This window comes from Squalius cephalus (assembly GCF_949319135.1).
Source record: "Squalius cephalus genome assembly, chromosome: 11".
Classification (NCBI taxonomy): Eukaryota; Metazoa; Chordata; class Actinopteri; order Cypriniformes; family Leuciscidae; genus Squalius; species Squalius cephalus.
The window spans coordinates 12,394,897-12,420,107 of NC_137132.1; the positions used below are offsets into that span (position 1 = coordinate 12,394,897).

The following is a 25,211-nucleotide window of genomic DNA, read 5'->3' on the forward strand; positions in this document are numbered from 1 at the left end:
ACAATATAACCAAGAAAGGAAGTGTCTGAGCCATTGGCAAATGCTTCGCCTTTATTGCTAGGCAGTGATTAACATGGATATAAACTCGTCTTCTATTGTCAACACTCACGGTTTCCTTGGAAACCATGTCTGTGGCATTCTAGAGCTGTAGTCTGAAAGAGGATCGGCTCAAGGGAGGAGGGACGGCGAGAGAGCGGACACACACACACACACTCTTCATACTGTTACATGCTCATTGCTCGGCTGAGGAGTCATGACTGAGCTCAGCACTGAAGCTCTGCATCTCTCCTCAACGTCTTTTCACCCGCCAAATCCTTCTCTAACTTGAGAATAAGCACCTTATTCAGACATTCAGTTTGTTCAATGTGTACTTGCTAAAACGAAACAACAGTGTTGTTGTAACTGAGCTCTTAAGAGCACACTTTAGTCTGTACACAGCCAGCGTTTGTTGAACTGGTGTGTGTTAATCGGCTACGCAGTCCTGTATAAATCCGCTTGCTAATTCGTTACTTGGAGGCGGAGATGTCTGACATGCAGGGACAGCTGGAGCTGAGGACTGTAGTAATGTCATGGAGTCTGTTCACCGCTGCTATCACAGCTGGAGAGACACAGGTGCCTTTGGGATCAGACACCGGACTGCATTAGCAGCTCTCTGTGAGGGAAGAATTGCGTCAGTAGCCAAAAATAGGCTTCATGTCTATTCATTGTTAATCCAATTCTGCTAGAATGAATATTTGTACCACCAGCAGGAACGTTGCATTAATTGGATTGCGAATTAGGCTACTTCTTACAGACATTGAACACTATAGTTTGTTGGGCATGCATGCCTACATTAGAATTTGCACTTGAAATTATATTCTCAACCCATTTAACTTCTAGCCTGGTTAAAACCAGACCATTCTCAGTAGTAACTGAGTTATGGTCTGGCAAAGCTTCATTAATAACTCATTTCCAAAGGGGCGTCACCAACGGACGTCACTCAAATGCCTCTGGGCGCAGTTGGTTAGACCTAAAACCAATCAGAGCGATCGTCATCGTGTAAAGCCCACCCCAACGTTTCTGATTGGTGCCGCGATTTCGACGGATTAGAAATGGGCTTGAATGAGCTCTTTGCCAGACTACTTGCAGAGCAAATCTAAATTTGCTGGAAGTTGTCTGGGTTTTCCCAGGCTATTTAACTTCTGTAATGTGACATCAAATGGGATGCTCACAATAAAAACATGCAGAGCTAGACTTAATTTTGATCATTATTGCATTGATTGGATTGTGAAAAGTGTCTATACTTACCAGACACCCATCATTTGAAACTTAAAGCTGCAGTCGGCAAGTCTGGCAGATTGGGTCGACTTAGCCAAAATTTTGAATGTTTACAACTCTCATGCCCCTCCCTCACTACCAGCGAGCACCCTCCCATTGAGGTCGTGCTCATCAGTGCGTGTAAACCAGATTTTCTGTGAACGCGTCCGTCACTTCAGCATCGATTAACACCATGGACTCGGAGGTAGGCTGCCCTGGCTAATCTACCCATAGATAGCAATAATCGATGAATTGGAAGCTTGTTAGTAGATTTTCTCTCCACCATCGCGCTTCGTACAATCTTCAGGCGAACTTCAGGCGTGTCTTGTGCATGTGATATTGTAACGTGCCGCGAGGGAGGGGGGATCTGTGGCGTGTGCACGACCTGTGATTGACAGTCAGATCTCACACCCCCCTGCGCTGATTGGACCCGATGATCCGGGAGCGGTGGATTTTTGCAAAACAAATAACACGCTCCAGGTGGAGTTAGAAGCTCTGTGTTTTTTTCTAAAACCACCTTATTTATGTTGTTCTGTCGGATTATAGTGTCGACACTGAATCGATCGATTTCATTGAATATGATTAAAAAAATGTTGCCGACGGCAGCTTTAAGATGTCCTGGTGATGTCAATGGAAAAGTCATTATGCAGATTATATTTATTGAATTACATGTACTAATGAATATTTGAAAATAAGACTATAAATGTGTTTTAGAGAGAAAATTGGGTCATTTGGGATTTTATGTTGACTTAAAGCTGTGGTTCTCAACCTCTTTGACCCTGTGTCAAACATCTTACAATATCCTTATTTCAACACACTACTATTGCAACTCAACCAGGCCTCACCCTTCTTTTATTTGCCTTAGGTGGGAATTATTTTCATTAATCGGTATCAAATGATTGATTTTAAAAGATCTGACTCAGAAGAACAGTTATTCACAAACTGGAAATAGCAAGTCGCACGGGTATATTTGTGGCAATAGCCAACAATACATTGTATGGGTCAAAATTATCGATTTTTATTTTATGCCAAATATCATTAGGATATTAAGTAAAGATCATGTTCCATGAAGATATTTAGTAAATTTCCTACTGTAAATATATAAAACATTTATTTTTGTGAGTGAATGCAGCACAATTGCGAACATAAATGGACAACTTTAAAGGCGATTTTCTCAATGTTTTGATTTTTTTGCACCCTAAATATTGTCCTATCATCAATGGAAAGCTTATTTATTCAGCTTTCATGTGATGTATGAATCTCATTTTCAAAAAATTGACCCATGTGACTGGTTTTGTGGTCCAGAGTCACATATGTTTATTTACTAAGGTTTGTGGGGATGCATGTTTCTGGCAATGGATTTGTCGTCTTTTCCACGGCCCTCAGTCCTAGTTTTAGAATAATCACCAATTCCATTTTTATGGAAATTAAATTACATCAGTCGTCTGAGGGAAATGCTCTTAGCGCTGTTTACCTCCCTCTTTCTCTTCTACTCTATTGATTTGAGGCTGTAAGTAAAGTACTGTGACTAAGAGCTGAACCCCAGTGAATGAGCGGCGACTGGTGACTTTGCCACAACAAGGTACAAAATCACTTTCCAGACCCTCTCTCTCTCTGTTTTACACAAAAGTTTCAAAAGTAGCACAACAAGACTTAAACAATATAACATTAATAAAGCTTTAATAAAACTACAAGTTGCACACTGCATTGAAACGCCATAGACTTTCATTGTATGTTCATAACTGTAACTGCACTTTTATTTGCTAACAATCTGAGGGCCGAGCCGAAATGAAATGTGGTAATTGATCACGGCGCAGATGCTGTTGATAGAGATTAACTTGTTCTGAACCCGGTACATTCAATTAATCCAGAGATCTTGTTACAGCTGTAGGCACTGGATCTGTGTGCTCATGTGCAAGATATCTAGATGTGTTAACAGATGCCTGAGGCAAGGCCAAACCACCCAGCTTCAGCCTGTCCATCTGAAGGGAGATTTTGGGAGATGGGAGAGTGTCTGTCTCTGGAGAGCTGGGATACTCTGGAGCTCTTCCAGCATGCTTGGCACACCACATCTATTTCTGGTCCAGCTCCCACATAAGGGCAGTGGAATGGGTTTGCTACCAGGTTCGAAATACTTTTCCAGTGATTTAATTAAATATTGACTAAATACAAAGAGATGAGTTAGCGTTGTCTTGGTGACAGGGTGGCATCTGAACTCTGAGAATGTGTCATGGGCTTGCTTTCAGTAGGTCAGATCTATAGTTTTATTCTCCTCGTCAAGTATGGTGTTGAGAGGCTCCATTTAGATCAGATTATGGCTTGTTTCCCAACAGTATCACAGTAAATTCTCTGCCTCCATTTAAGCCAGTAGAAACATATTAAAGCTCACAGTCTCACTGGAACGACTGTGACTCATCTGACATTTTAGTCTCATTTTAGTCTTGTCTCTGTGGCTCATCCCTCTCACTTTCTCTTTCTTTCTCTCTTTGTCATTTTCTTCATCTATCGCTGTTCCTTTTTTTAAACAATGATCATCCTCATGCCAGCGAGTATCACATTCCTCTCCAGCAATCATGTTTCCTCTAAACTGATTCTTATTAATGTATTTGGCTTCTCAGATGCACATCAATTACATTGTTTAGTTATATATTTATTGTTGCAACAGCTAACTAGCAACATAGAATTCTGGATGTCATAAATAGTTTACAAAAAAATATGTAATATGTGACTATCAAAGCACATAGAATATTTAAAATGGGGACCTTATCACCTGGGAATATTTTGGATTTTGAAAGTTTGTCTCTATATGAGAGCTAAATTGTTTTAGCAGTGGAGAAAAGTAATGTTTATGAATAAAAAAAAATTAAGAACACCAGAAATATGTGTTGTTCATAAAGTAAATAAGGATCCGTTTTGATTTCATGTTGACTTTAATGTCAAAAGTGTAGGATTGTTTTGTGTATGTTAATTTGTAGCTTATGCATGTAGGTTAAAATTAACAACTCATTCTTATACAATTCATATAATGTGGTTTTATAATAATGTTATACTTTTTTTCATGAAATAAGATTAAAAATATAATAAATATGTAATATAGTGCATATATTTAGGATAATGCTACTCTCTAGAGTTGATTTTTCTAGCTAACTAACAGTTTGGATGGCTTTACGTGACATTGTTCATAAGCTGATTTAATCACGTCTTTCCACCGTTGAAACACTCATTGAATGATTACATGAGACATGATGTATTTCAGTAAGCTGTACTGTATCTTTCAACATTCCTTCTGATGTTTATTTATGTTTATTTGGTGCTATAGCTAGTAATAAAGCAGAAGAGAGATTGGCATGCCACATTAAAGAGCGCCAAACAGTATTTATTGTTTGAATTTTGAAATAAAATTGACAGAATTTGAAAGCTGAGACTTTTTCAAGTAATCTGCTCTGTCTGTCAGCGCTTTGTCAGTGTCCTCTTTGCTCTGCGATGTTCTTTCAGTGCACAAGAAAATGGATATTTGACATGAGAACAGTGTCTATTGCTGAATGTTTGAGAATTGGCAGCAATGTGTTATTAGTTAATTAGTTATTAGTAAAACTAGTTATTCAGCCTTAATGGACATGGATTTAAAGCCACAAAACTTTGATTTTACTTTCCTACACTTTCAGAAAAAAGGTACAAAAGCTATCACTGAGGCTGTACCCTTTCAAAAGTTACACCTTTGTACCTAAAGAATGCATATTAGTACCTCAAAGGTACATATTGGTACCAAAAGTGTACATGTTAGTACCTAAATGATACATTTTTAAAACCTTTTTAAAGGTTTTTGCCAGTTTTTGTACTATTTTTCCTGAGTGTATGGTCTTTAAAAGAAATCAAGATAAATTACATTATTCTGCATCCTCCTTTACACAAGCAGTTTATATACACCAGTAGTCGCAATGCCTGCATTGTTTAGAGCAACAGGAAAGCAGTGACCCTCCCTTGGGCTTGAGCTCTCTCCCCAGCAGAGAGTATCAGGTGTGTCAATGACTCTTTGCCTTTGTCCTCTCTCTTTTCAAAATGGTCCTGCCTTTGACGCCACTACGGTTATCCTGGAAATTCAAACAGTACAGCTCTGTGTTTGCCTCCGAGGTGAGGTATCTCAAAGAGTTTGAGTTCTGTGCCTCAAATTCTTGTCAGACTGAAGCTTAGCATTCTTGACCTCGATAAGCGTGACATTTGCATTTGAGATGTGCCATTCCAGAAACTGCTCATGCCAATATGTTCTGGCTTAAGTGTTATCACGGTGATTATAAAGTGTCAGACTCATGATTCAATTGATTAAATTGATAATCTATTTGTGTATGAGTCAAGATTGATCCATTCATCAGATGGGTGGGCAGAGAAATTGAAATAACTGAAAATTATGTCATTATTTACACACCCTCATGTTTTTCCAAACCTGTATGACTTGATTTCTTCCATGGAACACAAAATAAGATGTTTGGCAGAATGTTCAGGCTGCTTTGTTCCATATGTAACGGATGTAGGCCAGTAAGAGCTGCGCGTGTAAACCTCACTCCCCTGGCCTCAAGAGGCGCACTAGAGGCTGCAGTCTTTAGTGTCCTTGTTAGTGCACCCGTCTCCCATGTCCGGAGACCCTGGTTCCAATCCCGCTCAGAGCGGGTCGAGTAGGACCGGTTACACATAGCCTGAAATAAAAATGTTCTCAGTAACACGTTATAATAAATTTCATTAAAGTGCCCCTATTCTGCTATTTTAAAGTTTCCTAATGTTGTTTTGGAATCTCCTATAACAGGTTTACATGCATCAAAGGTCAAAAAACTGTTTCATTTTCTCATAATATACACTCACCTAAAGGATTATTAGGAACACCTGTTCAATTTATCATTAATGCAATTATCTAATCAACCAATCACATGGCAGTTGCTTCAATGCATTTAGGGGTGTGGTCCTGGTCAAGACAATCTCCTGAACTCCAAACTGAATGTCAGAATGGGAAAGAAAGGTGATTTAAGCAATTTTGAGCGTGGCATGGTTGTTGGTGCCAGACGGGCCGGTCTGAGTATTTCACAATCTGCTCAGTTACTGGGATTTTCACGCACAACCATTTCTAGGGTTTACAAAGAATGGTGTGAAGAGGGAAAAACATCCAGTATGCGGCAGTCCTGTGGGCGAAAATGCCTTGTTGATGCTAGAGGTCAGAGGAGAATGGGCCGACTGATTCAAGCTGATAGAAGAGCAACTTTGACTGAAATAACCACTCGTTACTACCGAGGTATGCAGCAAAGCATTTGTGAAGCCACAACACGCACAGCCTTGAGACGGATGGGCTACAACAGCAGAAGACCCCACCGGGTACCACTCATCTCCACTACAAATAGGAAAAAGAGGCTACAATTTGCACGAGCTCACCAAAATTGGACAGTTGAAGACTGGAAAAATGTTGCCTGGTCTGATGAGTCTCGATTTCTGTTGAAACATTCAGATGGTAGAGTCAGAATTTGGCGTAAACAGAATGAGAACATGGATCCATCATGCCTTGTTACCACAGTGCAGGCTGGTGGTGGTGGTGTAATGGTGTGGGGGATGTTTTCTTGGCACACTTTAGGCCCCTTAGTGCCAATTGGGCATCGTTTAAATGCCACAGCCTACCTGAGCATTGTTTCTGACCATGTCCATCCCTTTATGACCACCATGTACTCATCCTCTGATGGCTACTTCCAGCAGGATAATGCACCATGTCACAAAGCTCGAATCATTTCAAATTGGTTTCTTGAACATGACAATGAGTTCACTGTACTAAAATGGCCCCCACAGTCACCAGATCTCAACCCAATAGAGCATCTTTGGGATGTGGTGGAACGGGAGCTTCGTGCCCTGGATGTGCATCCCACAAATCTCCATCAACTGCAAGATACTATCCTATCAATATGGGCCAACATTTCTAAAGAATGCTTTCAGCACCTTGTTGAATCAATGCCACGTAGAATTAAGGCAGTTCTGAAGGCGAAAGTGGGTCAAACACAGTATTAGTATGGTGTTCCTAATAATCCTTTAGGTGAGTGTACATTTGCACATCACCACATTTTCAATGATTCTCAAACGAATCGTCAGATGAATCAATCTCTCTAAATCCCTCCTTTCCGCAAGCTACTCTGCTCTGATTGGCCAGACAGCTCAGTCTGTTGTGTTTGGTCTACCACGTACAGCGCGTGTGTCGAAAACAAAAACGCACATTGCCATAACAACGTCAGCTCTGCTTGTCCATATCAATCCGAGCGCGAGTCCGATGATGAAACATTGGAAGAACTAGTTATTCAACCCGAACCTTCATCACAAGGACAACTCGAGCAGGACATTTCTCAGTGATATGTTTGCGAATCCTGCATTGAACACCGAGATTTGAGAAGCAGTCGTCAGTAAAATAAAGGGAACACAGCAAAAGTTTAGGATTATACTGCTGTGGTATCGTGGTAAAGATGAATGTTAACCACTGATTCTTCACGTGCTCATCCTTGGGCAGTCTTTACTGTTTTTACCTTCACATTGCAGAGCACAGCATCTTCTCAACATCAGGAATCAGCTGCAGGTTTGAGGTTTAAGTTTTCCCAGGTGTCTGCGCGCACAATAAGTGGGCGGGCAATATGCTAATGTTTCGTCTTGACATCACAACGAAACAGTATATGACTCGTTTGAAAAATGATTCGTTTCATTGACTCAAGAGTCGACTCTTGAGACAATAACTTTATATACGGTGAACTCTCAGATTTAAAACTTTGCAGGATGTTTTCATTCACTTAGAGCTGTTACACACTACATGAAAGGTCATTTTCAAAAATTCATAATAGGGCCATTTAAAGTTGGCATGAAACGGACAATGCAATAGTCTTTTCTTCCCTATTGTGACATCCAAATGAAACGGCTCCTTGAACAAGAAAAATGTAGGCTGGGACTTGATTTTGTCTCGGTGGGGAATTGATTGGATGGTTGTGGTTTATTAGTGGTCGATCTCATGTGACTGACAGGTTGTCCTGCCTTCACACCAGTAAACGGACCATCAGAGAAGAGATGTTAAGTTAATTAAAGATTATGAGGGCACATGGAATTTTAAAAGTATAATGATGTGCACAGATAAAGCATTTTATAATAAATACTGCAATATTCTGTAAAAAATTATAATTGTCCATTTTGATTTCATGGTGACTTTAAAGAAAAACAACATTGCTACATATAAAACGCCTAAAAGATCATTACTTAGAAAGTCACGACAATTCAAGACAATTTCATGTTTTATCGGCTATATGTTTTACGCAAAATACTCATTTTATGTTCCAAAAGAAGGCCATTGAGCAACACGAGCAACACTAAGCGAGTAAATGACAGAATTTTAAATCTGAGTTAACTATTCCTTTAAACGTCTTTATAATTTGACAAAATGAGATTGAGTTTTATTTGAGAAATGTACAATCCACAAACTAAGTTATGATTCGTTGCTTGCTTTTTATCTTTTTAGTGGTTCCTAAGTTCCTTTTAGTCCCATATTGACAAACAGCTTCTAAACTACTGGCAACTGGTCTAAAAACACAATTAATCCAACAGTAATTACTAAATGAGTTTAATATAGAGATTATATTCTGAACTCCAGTAAAATGACCTGTATATTTCATATTTCATATTATTTCGAGACCACCCTCATAAATATGATGCGCCTGAGGCTCTTTACATTTATTATAGTGGCGTAATTCCCATGTCCACATGATGTTTGTTGCTGAGAATCTTGTCATATTTGTAGCTGTGTGGATCGCGATGTGACAGTATGAGTACTGACTGGCTGTAGTGTTGGACGGGGGAGGCGCTTCTGTTCTCTTTAAGCTTATGTTTTCCCAATAGAAAATTTCCTGTTGTCATACGCACCATAGATACGCGCGCGCGCTCATCTCCATCACGGGGAAGTGCGTGGAGTTGTCAAATTTTACGGAATATTCCCGAAATATCAGATTGTTTGCGTGATAGAGATAGCCTACATTCTGCCATCAAGTGAATGTGTAACCCGTGTATAATTTCAGAGGACAATGTTTTGTGTGTGAGGTAAGTTGAGTCTGTTCTTTGGTTCAGAGGAACACGAGTAATCTTGTTAAACAGAGTCTAGCTGATGTTGACGCAACAGTGTAGTATGTCGCTTTTGTAATGTTTATGTCTTTAAATCTCGGAATGTAACGTATTTACAAGTGTGTTTGTCCGACACAAATGTTATGCGTTTTCTGCTTCTAATGAAAGAAAAAGAAAATGCGCAAAGTGAAGACAAACAGTTCGCGTGAGTGGAGCTAGTTGTAATTTTGCGCGATGTTTTTGCCATGTTCTAACGATGCTTCAATAATTTTCCGTCACTAGAGTTTGAACTACACTTAGTTTCTTTCAAATTGAGCAGCCAAAAGGGTCACCGTCGTATTGTAGATATTTAGTATTATTTCTCATTCAAATGCTTTTTTGAAAATGTGTCATGGATGCCATTGATGGAACAGGTTGCTGTGCGTGACTGAGTCAGACATGAAGCGCTTAATGCAACAAAATACGATCTACACTCCTTCACTGGCATTAACCTCTTCCTTTCATCTCAGTGTTGACTTACACATTATATTATTATTATCGCTAAGGTTTTGCCAGCTTTCTTTAATCATTTTTTTCCAACAATCATGTTGTTCTCTCTTAACAAATAGCCTAACTGCACTCAAGAAACTCGCAGTTTTAACACCTGGATAAAATGAAATACAACAATTAAATTTCATATGTCCAAATAAATATTTTACAACTCAAAATCCTTGTAGGTTCTAAAAGCTATATCTCATTTGTGAACAAGTAAATCTTTGTGTTGCATCTTTTTAAATAATTCTGTTCATCACAAATCTGTCCAATTGGTACTTTAAAACAAACTATATTGTGTAAAATTAATATTCATTTCAGTAATTTTGGGATTTCATTTCCCAAATCAGCCTATCAGTCAGTATGGATATCGGTCACTGAAAAACCTATATTTGTCGACCACTTAAATAATAATTGGTCGACCATAATAATTAGAAATACACAGAAATGTAAAAATGAACAGTGTGCAATATAGTATTGTATTTTTTTTTATGATTCTCTTAGAAAACCCATTATTTAAGGAGAAACAGGACTGATAGACCTATTAGGCAGATTGTCTATTTTATCTGCAGCATATTCAAATTGAAATCTTTAAAATATGTGCATCTAAAGTGTCACTAAATCTTTATGTCGGAACCACTTGTTGAATGAGCATGGATTGTTTCATTAGGCCATTGACAAGATTAAGCTGGTAGAGTAAACATGGCTCAGATTTAGTTTCCTGTTTTCCACATTTGGTGTGGAAGAAGGGCTGCCATTTTGGGGCTCGAGTTTCTCAGCAGGTGTCTCTCATTCCCATTAATGCTTGCGGAGGTGGAATCAGACTCTGGGAGTATTTCCACACACAGCATCCGAGACCTGCGGCACTGAATCTGTGATGTGCACCAGTGTTGGCAGGTCCAGAGTCACACACTGAGTGATGAGTGCCTATATGTGAGCGTATGAGGTTGACATAGCAGCCCATTACTGTCATGCCATGAATATGTGTTCACACCACTCCACAGGTGGAGAAAATGATTTACTGCGTTTGTAGCAAAATTGCTTGGCGCCCAGTGGAAAATACATCAATTTAAGATTGAGTGGTTGCTTCTTATTTACTTGTAATGTGCATGGGGATGGATTTTTAGTGCCTTTTGTGTTTTGATAATAAAATACAAGAAGCACACTTTTATCTTTGAAGAAATTCATTGATTTGTGTTCAGTGTAAATACATGTCATTCCAAACCTGTATGACTTTCTTTCCACCATGGAAAACAAAAGAAGATATCTTGTAGCTTTTTTCCCCCCAGCCCATATTTTTGTCTCATAACCGAACCACTGCAGAGTGACTTTCATATTGAGTCATATGAATATCTTTTATATAGATCGTTTGTTCTTTTTTTGAAGCTTGACATCCATCGCCTGGTCATTTTCTGTTTTTTATTGTGTCGTTTTTCACAATCTTTTCTTTGGTGTTATACAGAAGACTTGGAATGAAAGATTTGGAATGACATTTTCATATTCCTACAACTATATGCTTTATATTTAGAAGCAATGCATTCAGCAAAAAGTAATGCAAATAGAGCAAAAACAGCAGGCCTGTGTTCCTTCATTTCCTCTCTCTTTCTTCTCTTCCCACTTCTCTACTCACTCACTTGTATAAATAGCTGTGATAGTCAGACTCAGCAATGAGGCCTTTGACTCTATCAGCACTTCATCTTTGCTCTTATATATCAAGCCTTTATTCCTCAACACCTACAGTAGTCATGGGTCACGGCACCAGAAATTAATATTTTAAAAAACGTTTCGCTTTCCCTCCACAATAGTTCTTAAAGGGGTCCTATTATGCTAATTTACAAGTTCATAATTTAGTTTATCCGGTAATACATAATTTAACTTAAAAAAAACGTATTTTTCTTACAATTTACATTGTTGCTGCACCTTTTTTCACCTGCTGCTTTGCTTTAGTTGCGGTTTCTTTGTGATTGGTCTACCGCTTAGAGCGTGTGTTGGAAATGTAACGCCCCTTACCGTAACCAGAGAGTATCAGCTCTGAAGTCTTCCTGCTGTAAACACTACTGTAATGGTGTCAATTTGGCAATATCAGTTGGAGTCTGAGTTCAGTAATGAAAGTCAAGAAGAACAAGATGAACCCAAACCACCTTCACATGCACTACTTGTGCAGGACGTTTCACAGTGGTAATTCTTTATTTTATACATCTCTTACATTTTAGATAACGGTGTCATTTATAACATCTGACCTGCTTCAAACTGCATGGTTCAGAAAGTAGAAAAAATGGTGAGAACAACAATAGGTTGTGGTTGTGCTGAGGAATAGTGTTAAGAATACATTTTACCACTGTTTCCTCAGTTCGTCCGCCTTAGGCAGGCCAAAAATAGCGGGTTTAGATTCGGGTTGGAAAAATATTGTCTCTTAGACATTGTGACAACTCACTACTAATGCAACTCAACCAGGAATTATTTAAATGAGAAATATTGAGATGTGTACATTCCTGGAAGAAAACTCAAGGCTACAATCGAGGCATTTCGGGGAGTTCAGAAACAGAGCGCACTGATATAGAGAATAACTCCCTTTGGAGTGACTTTGTTCTTTGTAACATTGCAGACCTTTTTCATGCTCAAACAGCAACATTTCACACTAAAGAGTTGAAAGTAAGTTGAAAATAAAAAAGCACAATAGTCAAATATGCACCAATGACGTTCATTCACAAGATAAGCTAGAACAAATGACATGATGACATCTGAACTGACATCCTAGACAGCAACATAGTATCTGCCCAGATCCGGGTCACAAACGCGTACCAGATGTGAGCCGGATCTGGGCCGACACTATGTTGCTGTCTGGGATGATTATGATGCCATATTTGATTCGAAAGCTACAATTTACCCAAGAACACTTAGTCACAATGACACTGCCCGCCCTTTTGTGTTAACAAGCCCATAAGCTGTGAAGAAGAGTTTGTGCGGCACCACACGCGGGATCCGAACTCACAGATTTCAGTGTGAGAATTGAGTGACAGCCAGAGAGAGAGATTGTGTGCCCCGTTTGAAAGGATGGTAGAGACTGTAGATGTTATTGCGATCAGAGTCCCTTGAGAATGGCAGGCGGGCTGTTTTTCATTGATGTAGAGGAAGGCTCAGGGAGACAGCCAGCACAAACTGGGGCAGATGGGTTTTATTAATGCAAACACAGGATAGCAGACTACTGGGCACAAGGGCACTGCCATAAATTGCTGGTCCTTTTGCCACTGTGTGCATTTCAGGAATACTGTCAATTTAATGCAATTAATTAATAATAATCATAATTAAAAAGCAATTAACATAATAAATAATTAAAATATATAAAATAGAAATATGGCATTAATAATATATTATTAATATAACATTGTCAATTCGATTAAACAAAAAAAAAAACTCAATTAAATAAAATATGTGACCCTGGACCACAAAACCAGTCACATGGGTACATTTTTTGAAATTGAGATTTATACATCATCTGAAAGCTGAATAAATAAGCTTTCCATTGACGTATGATTTGTTATGATAGGACAATGTTTGGCCGAGATACAACTATGAAAATCTGGAATCTGAGGGTGCAAAAAAATCGAAACATTGAGAAAATCGCCTTTAAAATTGTCCATTTATGTTCGCGATTTTGCTGCATCCACTCACAAAAATATATTTTTTATATATTTACGGTTGGAAATTTACAAAATATCTTCATGGAACATGATCTTTACTTAATACCCTAATGATTTTTGGCATAAAAGAAAAATCAATAATTTTGACCCATATGAAACATATGACTGGTTTTGTATATATGGTGAAACGCACTGCAGAAGTGGCCACATGATGCTATAAAGCATCAAGCCATCTGTAGCTCTGAAAAACGGTGGGGAACTACCACACCACAGCTGCTGTTTGCACAGACATCAGATGTAATTCTTATTTAACATGATTGGTTTGATATTTGTGGCATACTATTAAGGGTCAGTCCACTGCAAATTATATGAATGTTATAGAGCCCTCAGGCATGATGCAGCACAAGACATAAGCAGACCGTCTGCCCTTCAATAAAACATGTTGATGTCTGAAAGGTAGGCTGTAAAAACAGATGCTCTGCACTCAGTAGTTTTTCATGCCTGCCAGCGACTCGAGCACAAGAAATTGGAGGATGCAGATTAAAGCACACTTGGAATCCACAGGGGCTTCTGAGGGCCAAAATTGCAGACTGAATGATTGTGTTACCTGAGAACATGATCGTTGGGTCCAGAACACAACCTTCAGCTGTGTGCTTCAGTCACATTATCAGAAGACAAAGAGTTTTTTCAGCCATGCCTTTACTCCAATCACAATGAAATGTTTGTTGGTTAAACCCCCTATAGGCATGCTAGAAATTTACTAGTTCTAGAGCATTTTGAAGTAATTTTATATATTGTTAGTGTGTGATAGGGACATCAATTTTAAGGAAGTCTTTTAGCTCAGGATGTAAAAATGCATGCATCAATCTGACAAAGAAAATTCAGTGCATCAATTATAATGATACTTAATTATAATGATAAAATTATAGTAATACTCTTTGCATTCATTAATAGATGATTCTTCAATTAGGAATCTTTAAAAATTAAACTTTTTCATCTATGTTAAAACATTTATTGCATAATATCCCTGAATAAAGAACTAATCATGGCCTTGGATCAACCTTAAAGATTTTGGTATAATGTAATGGGAATAAAAAATAAAATTCTCCGAGGTAAAAAAGTTGGATAACCTTGGATTTGCGATCACAACACAGGTTAGCTAGCAGTTAATTAACTTTGGGTTAAAAAAAAAAAATTCTTATTTAACCTTGATTGAGAGTCGTGTTTAAAGCTATTGTAAAATACTCTATAAACACATACCTGTCACCTCATTACAATAGTAGTACTGCACCAAGCATGCTTTCCATTACATGTGTGATTCTTGGCAACCTTTCTGCAATTTGCTATCAATAAATGATTACATTTTTGTTGCTGTGTGTTTATTTTATACGAGATCTTGCCAGGTATGCGCAACACGTGGTAACCTTTTTATAAAGGCAGTAAGTCCACGAAGCTGTGGATTGCAGTGATTCTCCGCTTCGCTTCGTGCCTAACAATGCCCTTCAGCTTTTATAAAATCACTGTAAACCACAACTTCTTGGGGCTTATTGATTCATTAGATGTCTGCAAAGCAAAATAATTTATTAAGATTGAACCAGACCATGACCAAATTTAAAGTTTCATAATGTATGTTTTTTTTAGTAAAGAATTGTTATTCAGTCGAATCATTGTCAGTTTTACAACTCCAAACTCCAAAAGGTGTTTTTCCTCTAGAATACCGAGGCACTTGGCTGCCCTCTTGTTCTGTGCGATACATCAAGCATACTGTCAGACAGTGTATTCGCTTATAACAGGTTTCGAGCCTGTTCTTGGTTTGATTAATAAGGGTCCTCCAGGCTCCAGTAAACGCTTGCTCCGGATGGCCCCCCACACTCAAGCACAGCTCAAGGGACGCGAGTCTGACAGAAGGGCACATCTGCTGGGTACATACAGCAATTACGTCCATTAAACCAGCATTCAGCCATGCCAATGTTGTTTTACCATCGGCGAAGAAGCTTCAGTCATCGACTCTTGTAAAGCACCTCTCTGGACTCTTAAAATGTCTTTGAATTAAAATGGACATATGACGCTTTGACACTTTATTAGTATCACCTCCAAAGCGAGCCGTAACAATACTAAAATGTGATGTGTGAACACTGCAGATCACTGATTGGCCAGAGAGAATCGTCACTACCAGCATCATTGGATTTGCTACCCAAGACACCAATCCCACTAGATATAAAAAGTTGGCAACAGCCACCCCCAGTATTTGTTCACACAACTTTTTTTTTACTTTTTTTTGTGTGTCGCGTTTACGATGATGTCATGGCAGTATAGGCGGGGCAACTATAACGATCAGTCTTTAATCCCATCCACGTTAAAGCAGTAATAAACTGCAGTGGAAGCCGCGTCGTACCGCGCAGTAGAAAAGCGGCTATGCAGTACTTGAGTTCTAGGGCCTCATTTATAAAGGCGTGCGTACAATGATCCTGAATGTGAATGTATGTCAATTTCTGAAATGTTCCTAAAAACGAATCATAAAATGTCCAAATGCAAAAAAAAGAAAATCATAAGCGCATCCCATTTTATAAATCACAGTTCTTGAATCTTAAATTCAAGCTCCATGTGAACAAGCGCCTCAATTTCACCTACATGCTTTTCAGTTGGCGTACGCATATGAACATTTTCATATCATAATTTTTGCCTTTATACATCCAGATGTTCCTAATATGATGTAATCTGATCATATGTGCGTTTTATTAACGACTAACCAGAAGGTTGTAGGTTCATAACCCACAATGGACATACGATGTATACATTTTGTGCGTGTGCAAGGCACTTGTTCCAGAGGTTGGACTACTTGTTATTCCAAACAAACTGACTTGTGTTGCTCTCGGTTTGTTTTAGGTGCACCCGTATGATCTCATCATTCACTTTGAGATGACAGCGGAGAACTGAAAGACATCCTGGCGCCACCTCAAGGTTTCTATTTCTCTGTCTCCTTTCTCCGCTCCTCTATGGGTTCCCGAAGTCAGGGGTTCTTCCACCACCAAGATCACCATCACCACCACCATCACCGCAGTTCAGTGGTGCCCACGGCTGTCCCCCGACTGGTGCCCGAGACCAGCAGCCTGTTGGGGGGCATCGCCCAGATCACTCCTTCCCTGTTCCTTGCGCGGGGGAATGTGGCATCCAACCGCAGCCTCCTCCTGTCCAAAGGGATTACATGTGTGGTGAACGCCACCATCGAGCTGCCCAACTTCAACTGGCCGCACATGGAGTATGTGAAAGTGCCACTGGCCGACATGCCTCATTCGCCGATCTCACTTTATTTTGACAGTGTGGCTGATAAGATCCACAGCGTGGGCCGCAAACGGGGAGCCGTCCTGGTGCACTGCGCGGCTGGGGTGAGCCGCTCCGCCTCGCTCTGTTTGGCGTACCTCATGAAGTACCACAGAGTTTCCCTGGCCGAAGCTCACGCCTGGGTCAAGGCCCGGCGACCCGTCATTCGTCCTAATGGAGGGTTCTGGCGACAGCTCATTGAGTACGAGAGGAAACTGTTTGGCAGGAACTCTGTGAAAATGATCCAGACACCATACGGTGTCATTCCTGACGTGTACGAGAGGGACCGCAGGAACTTGGCACCTTTCTGGGGCTTGTGAAGAGGGGTTTGGACTTTGGTTCAAGCGTAGAGGACAGGTCCAATAACCCATCTTTGACTCTATTGTCTTCCGGGCTCTTTCCGTACGTCCACGTGTCCCTTCTGCCAGAGTATAAAGCGAGACGGTAGTGCTTATGTCCATTTTCAAGAGGAAGAAGTCACTTTGACTCCATATTTTATGAGATCAGGAGTGATAAATCATCCTTGAATGCTGAAATGAATCTTGGCGATGATAACAGGTTTTGGAGCACTTTGGAAACCAAGTGTAGTGCTGAGAATCAGAAATTCAAGACTTACAAAACGTAATATTCTGAGGATGTTGTTTCACTTTTGGCTGTCGTCTTTGTTGAGGCAGCAGTCTGATCTTGATAACTGGTAGCATTTGCAAATAATACATATACATATACATATATATATATAAAAAAAATATTATATTCCAAGGTGTATTTAAACGTGTGCAGAAAAAAAGTGAACAAAAAAAGATCAACGTTTTGGAAGGTTCTGTGAAGAGTTAGAAAGAAGCTAAAAAGTTTAATGCCTTTGTAAACTATTTGTGTATATTAAAGGAAAATTTAATGAACATACCATAAACCCTGTGTTGGGATTTGTAACATCATTGCAAATACAAAACAGTTGCATTTTGAAAGGTTGAATAAATATGGCAGTCATAAGCAAGTAATATTTTCAATGAATTATATTTTGTCTATTTGGTCTTTTTGCAATTCTACTCAGTTTTGAATTTTTAACTCAAGATGTTTCTTTCAAATGTTTTCTGCAGTGAAGCAGTAATTATAACCGGAGGACATCAGTCACAGAACTCCTAGCAAAGCTTTTACTAATTCATGTTAAAAAGAACAGAATTCATGTAAGAGTTCAGATTTAATAAGTGTGATAAAATGAATAAAGGGTGTAAAATTTAATGCATTCCTCGTGCTTTTTTCAGGATTCGTTTTTTTTTACTTGTTCTGTTGAACACTTTTTAATATTTACATCTTTAATGTGTACAAATTACAGCAATGCTACATAGTTTTACTTGTTAAAGTAATATATCCCTACTGTATACTGTACATGACTGATGAACTGGCTGTTGTTAAATGGATGGCAGGCTTACACTCTTAAAAGTTTTTTATTAGAATCTATGGTACCTAAATTGTTAAATGTGTATATATATATATATATATATATATATATGTGTATTTATGTGTATATATATATATATATATATATGTGTGTATATATGTATATATGTATGTATATATGTATATATGTATATATGTATATATATATATATATATATATATATATATATATATATATATATATATATATATATATATATATATATATATATATATATATATATATATGTGGCATAACTTCATGTGTAAAGCCACAGATCACTTTTGGTCAAAATGAACCCGAGTGCAAAAGGTTCTAAACTAAAACAATTTAGTTTAAATGTTATATCTAAAAAATAAAAAATAAATTGTAACAAAAATCGGAAAAAAAATTATTGTGTATTTTTACAGTCTTAACACACTACCAAAGTTTAATTTTCATAAAAAACTATGAATTAAAAAAAAATTATGTACCACCTCCGGGTCAAAACGGACCCAAATGCAATAGGAGGCTGTTTACTGAATGGTTCTTTGGGGAACCCACATTTTTTTCTTCAGTGGCATTTCTGCAAAAAATGTTTTTAAGTGTGTAGGAGCATGGAACAGAATTTAATTTCACTTCCTGTGTAGTCTGTAGAATGTCTGGATTAACAGAGCAGGAAGTCTCATTAAATCTAATCCTTGTTGTTCAGCGAAGACTAGGTGGATAAAGGTTATTATTAGTCATGTGTGTATAAAGACAAGTACAGAACATCATCCACTCTGTACTTTGACAGCTAACAGCCTGTCAAAACAGCATCAAAATGGTGGGAAAAAACTATTTTTTTAATGCACAGACTGGGACTAAATCTTAATGCATTTTTACAATGTTACAAATTCAAAGTCTTTCATCCTTGGAAACTGTTGCCAAGGTAATATTGCCGTGAATGGGAGGGAGTCAGTGTGAGGGACGTGTTGTCACTAGATACTGATGAAGAAATGCAGACTAATCACTCTGTGGGACACAGAAATTTCACATTTGTATTCAATACTAACATTCAAAGATTTTAATTTGCCCTTACTGGCTTCAAGTATTAACAGAAATACAGACATAAAAGGACACAGGATAATTTTAGCAGAAAAGGCTCATAAATTAAGAAGAATTAATGAGATGAACTTGATTCATGATACAATGACAATAAAGACCATTAAGACCTCAGTAAAAAAACTAACAATGACCATCGTGTACACAAAGCCATTTAATCGTTTTTGTATCCTCATCAATTCATTAATAGTGCCTCAATGAAAAGAAATGAATTCATTATGAATGTTTAGGGTCATTCTGCTTGAGTTGGAAGAAGGGGGAAACTGTACTTCTTACATCCCCCGACTTTTGAATTTCCTTCAGAGCGTCACACAACAAAGTCCTTTAAAAGCGTCACATCTAAATTCAGAACAGTAAATATCAAAACATTTCAGAACAGCTCCCAGGCTTAATGCTTTGGAAAAGATTCTCAGAAACTCACAAGCATTCAAAGACCGTTTCCAGACCCGCTACAAAAGTGACTTGTGTTCCAGCACAATAATAACAGAAAATAATGACACATAAAAGAAAATACCAATATCTAAATGTTTCTCTGTTATGTCAGTAATCTCTCCTACACGTTTTTGATGCTTTCCAATGTTTTCCCTTTATTGTTTAATGGATTTTATATTACAAGTCTAATATTCAGAACAGCTCTGCAGTATTTACTTCAACAGCAAAGAATCAACCAACCAGACACATCTGTACATGACCGAGTCAGATCCAAAAAGGTAAAGACAAAGACACATTTACAATATTTTAAATAAACTATTATTCAGTAGTACATCTTATCTGAGCTTCCTACAGACAATGGCAGATCTAGATCTAGTTGCGTCCCAATTTCAAGTGGACGAGAGCTGTACCGGTTGAAAGGCAAACAGCGTTAAACAGTTAAAGTGACTCCCATGATCCTTCAGGCAGCGGATCAGGGTTCTAGAGCAGGTCGGGCAGGATGAGACCCGGCGGTTTGGGTTCCACGCAGTTGATCCAGAAGTTAGCGCAGCTGGCGTGGTACTGGTGACCTCCGTACATGAGCTTGAAGTTGTCCGTCTCGGAATTAAAGGCCTGCAGAGGATTTGTGCAAGAAAAGGTGAGAAAAAATATTTTATAAGATGAAGTACGACTTAATGATAGGGACAGGTTGGGGTTGATCTACTAGGATTTCACAGACAAGGCTTAGATTAAGCCAGGAATAGGCATCATTTCAATTAGGGCATTTAAGTAGCTTTTATAAACGTGCCTTAGAATTAAATGTGTCAGTGCCATTGTTTTGTCTCAAGATGCACATCAGTAATGTTAGAATATGTCAGTGCAATTTGCTTTCAGTTAAAACACTTCAAACATGGATTTTGGTCTGGGACTAGGCTTAAATGTTGTCTGTGTAACCGGGGGATTAAGTTTTTAAGGTGGGTTTAAAAGAATGTTCTAGGTTCAATACAAATTACGCTTTTTTAATCCAATATCATGTCGGTTATCTACCCTATTTTTACATATGAATATAAATAAATGAATATACATTTTACATTTAATGTTTTGATGTCTAAGGGCACGTTTACATGACAACGATACACTAAAAACTGAAAAGTTTTTCTTCGCATTTGTTTACACCAATGTCAAAACAATCCCTGTTCACACAGATCCGCGAAAATGACTAAAAATGCTGTATTCTGTTGCCAGGCCAGTAGTTGGCGCCGCGATGTCACTTTGTAGAGAAACACTAGAGCCTATAGACCGAACATGTGACGTGACATGCGCAGTTTTCACAAATTCGTGTTTTTGTAGTTTAAACGGAGACGATAAATGGTATGGTTTTCAAAAACTTGCACTTAAAATCCCCCAAAACGCTGTTGTCGTGTAAATGAACGCCAAAATGCATAAAAAGGTTTCCATTTTCAGTTGAAGATAGTGTAGTGTAAACGGCCCCTAAATTCACTTGTCCGAATTTAAACAATTAAAAAAAAATATATATTTTTTATTTAGGCAATATAGCAGAGAATATTTATATCAGTTATTTATCAGTTTTTGCCCATACCAGGAAAACATCACTTATCTGTATTGGCCAGAATTTTAATAAACTTGAACATTACACTTATTACTATAAGACTAGTAATATTCATTTACTAACCCTTCTCTAATATAATACAATATTTCAACTTCTGTCATGACCATGTAAAGCCACTAAACACTGTGACCAGAAGTTCAGCTCATAAGCAGGGTTATTATCATTACCTAATTAATGATATTATCATTACCTAATTTATTTTAGCCATAAAAGCATAAACTTAATTTATTTCAAGTAATGAAAATGTTTTTAATGGATTAATTTTATTTCACTTAATGTTTATTTCAGCTTGTTGACAAAGCAACATTTATTTTATTCATTTAGTTCATGCAACATTTCTTATATTAATAACATATTAAGTATTAATAACTAAAACTTAAACTATAGACGCATTTACAAAAACAAACAAAAAAACGAATAAAATGACACGCGCAACAAAATTTCTAAAATAAAATCGAATTCAAAAATATGAAACTATAATAGTATATGAATGATACTAAAATAACACTGTCTGCCCATAATGTACATTTCTGCATGGAAGAATTCATATAAGCAACTTAACAAATATAACCTGTGGTTCGTTTCTAAAGTGACATGTCAAAATGACCTTGTGGAAACTCGATTAGAGCTCCAACTGTATTGAACCCAGAAAATTCCTTCCAACTCGTCTCAACAAGTACTACATTCAACCTGCGTCTCTAAACTACATGTCAGACCGCACATTGAACTAGTCATATAGTATCTGACTGCAGGGTGGCATATCACCACTCTTCATGAAAGAGACAAGAGCTCAACGGTGTACTGACATAATTTGTAGGATCAATAAAGAAAAAGAAGTGCGCAATCCTCCTACATAAGCTCTATATATAGAGAAGCGAAACAAGAACCCAGTGAACTTCACTCAATATATCGATGCGAAGCGTGCGAGTGTGCTTTCATTCTGAAAGTCACAGCTGTAGTTGTGCATTTGTGATAAGGCAGTGATGATATGGATGTTATGCAGAATGAAGCTCCCGATGCTGGAAGGAGAAATGACTCATGTTGTGAATCATGCCCTCCCACACTGATACTATGCATGCACGCGGCGTGCACACACACACACTTTCTTCTAAATTCTCTTGTAAAACAATATTGTCCTGTTTAAAGGATGTTTGTTGAAAAGCTAAATGAAAATCAAGAGGGGGATCTTGATATCTGTCTTGTGTCAATTTGTTTTTACTCGTGTACATTCCCATTACAGATGTTCTAAAAAAAGGACACTTGCGGCTTTATTTCTTGTAATTGCGATTATATCTAGCAAAAGACTAATAATTGCGACCTTATTTCTTGTAATTGCGACTAAATTACAAATGACACTCAATTGCAACCTTATTTCTCGCAACTGCGACCTCATTTCTCATAGTTGCGATTATATCCAGCAAAAGACACTCATAATTGCGACCTTATTTCTCGCAATTGTGACTTTCTCTCGCAAATGACACTTTCTTTTAATTGCAACTATTTCTCGTTATTGAGAATTAATATCTCACAATGTAACTTCATATCTCTCAAATCACACTATTTCTAATAATTTCGACTTTCTCGTAATTGCAACTATTTCTCAAAGTGCGACTTTATATCACACAAATAGGGTTGGGTATTGGTTAGGTTTTATCCGATACCAGTACCTACTCGGTATTTTTCAAACGGTTCCGGTGCTTAAACGGTTCTTGAAACGGTACTTAAGAAAACTAAACCGCACACACTTTATCAAAAAAATAATACCTCTGTGTGTGTGTGTGTGTGTGTGTGTGTGTGTGTGTGTGTGTGCCCTTGTTTATATTACATTGTGGGGACCAAATGTCCCCATAAGAATAGTAAAACCTGAGATCACCTACATTGTGGGGACCAGCCAGCGGTCCCCACTTTTCAAAAGGCTTATAAATCACACAGGATGAGTTGTTTTGAGAAAGTAAAAATGCAGAATGTTTCCTGTGATGGGTAGGTTTAGGGGCAGGGGCAGTGTAAGGGGATAGAATGTACAGTTTGTACGGTATAAAAACCATTACGTCTATGGAGAGTCCCCACAAAGATAGTGAACCAGACATGTGTGTGTGTGTGTGTGTGTGTGTGTGTGTGTGTGTGTGATTTTCTGAAAAAGATTTTCTGATTTCTGATTAAATGAAAAATTGTGCCCTTTAAAAAGCTACTGATGTAGCACAAAACACTTGAGTTAAGATCAAAATTTTGTTTTCTCATATTATGACTTTTACAAAACAGAGAAATATCTGACACTGAGCAGAAATATTTAACACACAGTATAGCCATATAAATATACTTGATATTGATATACTTCATACTTGATATTCAAGATTTGCAGTTGGCATTAAAATACTAGACTTACCCGAAGAGGAACACTGGCAGCTGAACTTGAACTTTAGTCAAGCGTGTCAGAGGTTTTGGGTTCTAATCCGCATTCGTAGTTTTTTATTTATTTATTTATTTTTTTAAACCGATTATGCTCATCAGTGGTTGTATATCAAGCAGGGACACTTTGTGTCCATTATATTTTGAGATTTCACCAGAACGAATAGATATGAGGCGACGTCTAGGGCTTAAATCAAACTTCATTCACGCACATATGAAACCCTTGCATACACGTACACTAGGTAGTCACACATACATGTATACTGCTGAATGCTCAAACTAATACATATGAAATGCACAACTTCTAAAGTCGCTCACGCACACACACGCAAACTCTACACACACGAGACGCGCGGAACTCTACGCTCTGCTGGTTAACTGGAGATGTTTTATTATTGGATCATTCGTGCCGCGAGATGTTTTATAGGGGGCGGTAAAAAACGTCAGGCACCGAAAGTTTCGTTCTTATTCGGTCTGGTTACTACCGTTTACGTCGGAACCGGTTCCCTATTGGAACCGAGTTTCGGTACCCAACCCTACACACAAATGACACTCTATTGCAACTTAGATTTATTGTAATTGCAACTATGTATCTCATAGTGCGATTGCATTGCCATGTTTTAAATCAGTATTATTAAATATAATGTTATACTATTATTAAATACTATTTATAGGTCACTAATCAAACATACATGCATGCAAATTAATTTTGAAAAGTAATCAAAATTACATGCAAATTAATTTTGAAACGTAATAATAGAAAATGTAAGATATTATATATGCATCATGTATATACTATATGTATATATGTGTGTGTATATGTATGTATGTATGTATGTATGTGTATATATATATATATATATATATATATATATATATATATATATATATATATATATATATATATATATATATATACACACACATATACATATATATATATATATATATATATACATATAGTATATACATACATACTGCATATATAATATCTTACATTTCTATTATTACATTTCAAAATTAATTTAATCAGTTATCTTTTTATTTTAAACTGAATTGTAAAATATTTGTAATAAAAATAAGAATACATATTACACAAAATACAGTGGGGTCTAGAATTGAGACCACTAGTGAAAATGTTTCTATCACAATGTCTACTGTATTGTAAGATAGTTGGGAATACCAAACTATAGTCAAAGATATATGATATACCATCTGTCTGTCTCTCTGATGCACTTGCTCATCTCTGTACTAGGAAAAGAAAAGCAGACAGTGAGAGAGAATGTACGTGTCTGAGTGGACATCTGAACAATGCTGTGTGATGAACGGCTGATCCCGCGGT

The 25,211-nt window shown here is 37.7% G+C and overlaps 2 protein-coding genes across 6 annotated transcripts in view; one reads left to right on the top strand and one right to left on the bottom strand.

Annotated features, from left to right (window-relative positions):
* The first annotated feature begins 9,191 nt into the window (after positions 1 to 9,191).
* dusp14 (dual specificity phosphatase 14) lies at positions 9,192 to 18,140 on the top strand. The gene is made up of 2 exons (XM_079887000.1): positions 9,192 to 9,387; positions 16,467 to 18,140. The coding sequence occupies exon 2, from the start codon at positions 16,577 to 16,579 to the stop codon at positions 17,219 to 17,221; it is 645 nt and encodes a 214-aa protein (XP_079743126.1). The 5' UTR covers positions 9,192 to 9,387; positions 16,467 to 16,576; the 3' UTR covers positions 17,222 to 18,140.
* A 1,229-nt stretch (positions 18,141 to 19,369) lies between these two features.
* Positions 19,370 to 25,211, bottom strand: part of synrg (synergin, gamma) — a 48,273-nt gene continuing 42,431 nt past the window's right edge. For all 5 annotated transcript variants that reach the window (XM_079885205.1, XM_079885204.1, XM_079885203.1 and 2 more), the window contains one exon: positions 19,370 to 20,466. In XM_079885205.1, coding sequence (XP_079741331.1) covers positions 20,335 to 20,466 — 132 coding nt within the window. In that variant the 3' untranslated portion in view covers positions 19,370 to 20,334. The remainder of the gene's footprint in view (positions 20,467 to 25,211) is intronic.

Excerpts from the sequence above, each read along its gene's own strand:
- dusp14 (XM_079887000.1), top strand. The coding sequence starts at position 16,577 with ATGGGTTCCCGAAGTCAGGGGTTCTTCCACCACCAAGATCACCATCAC.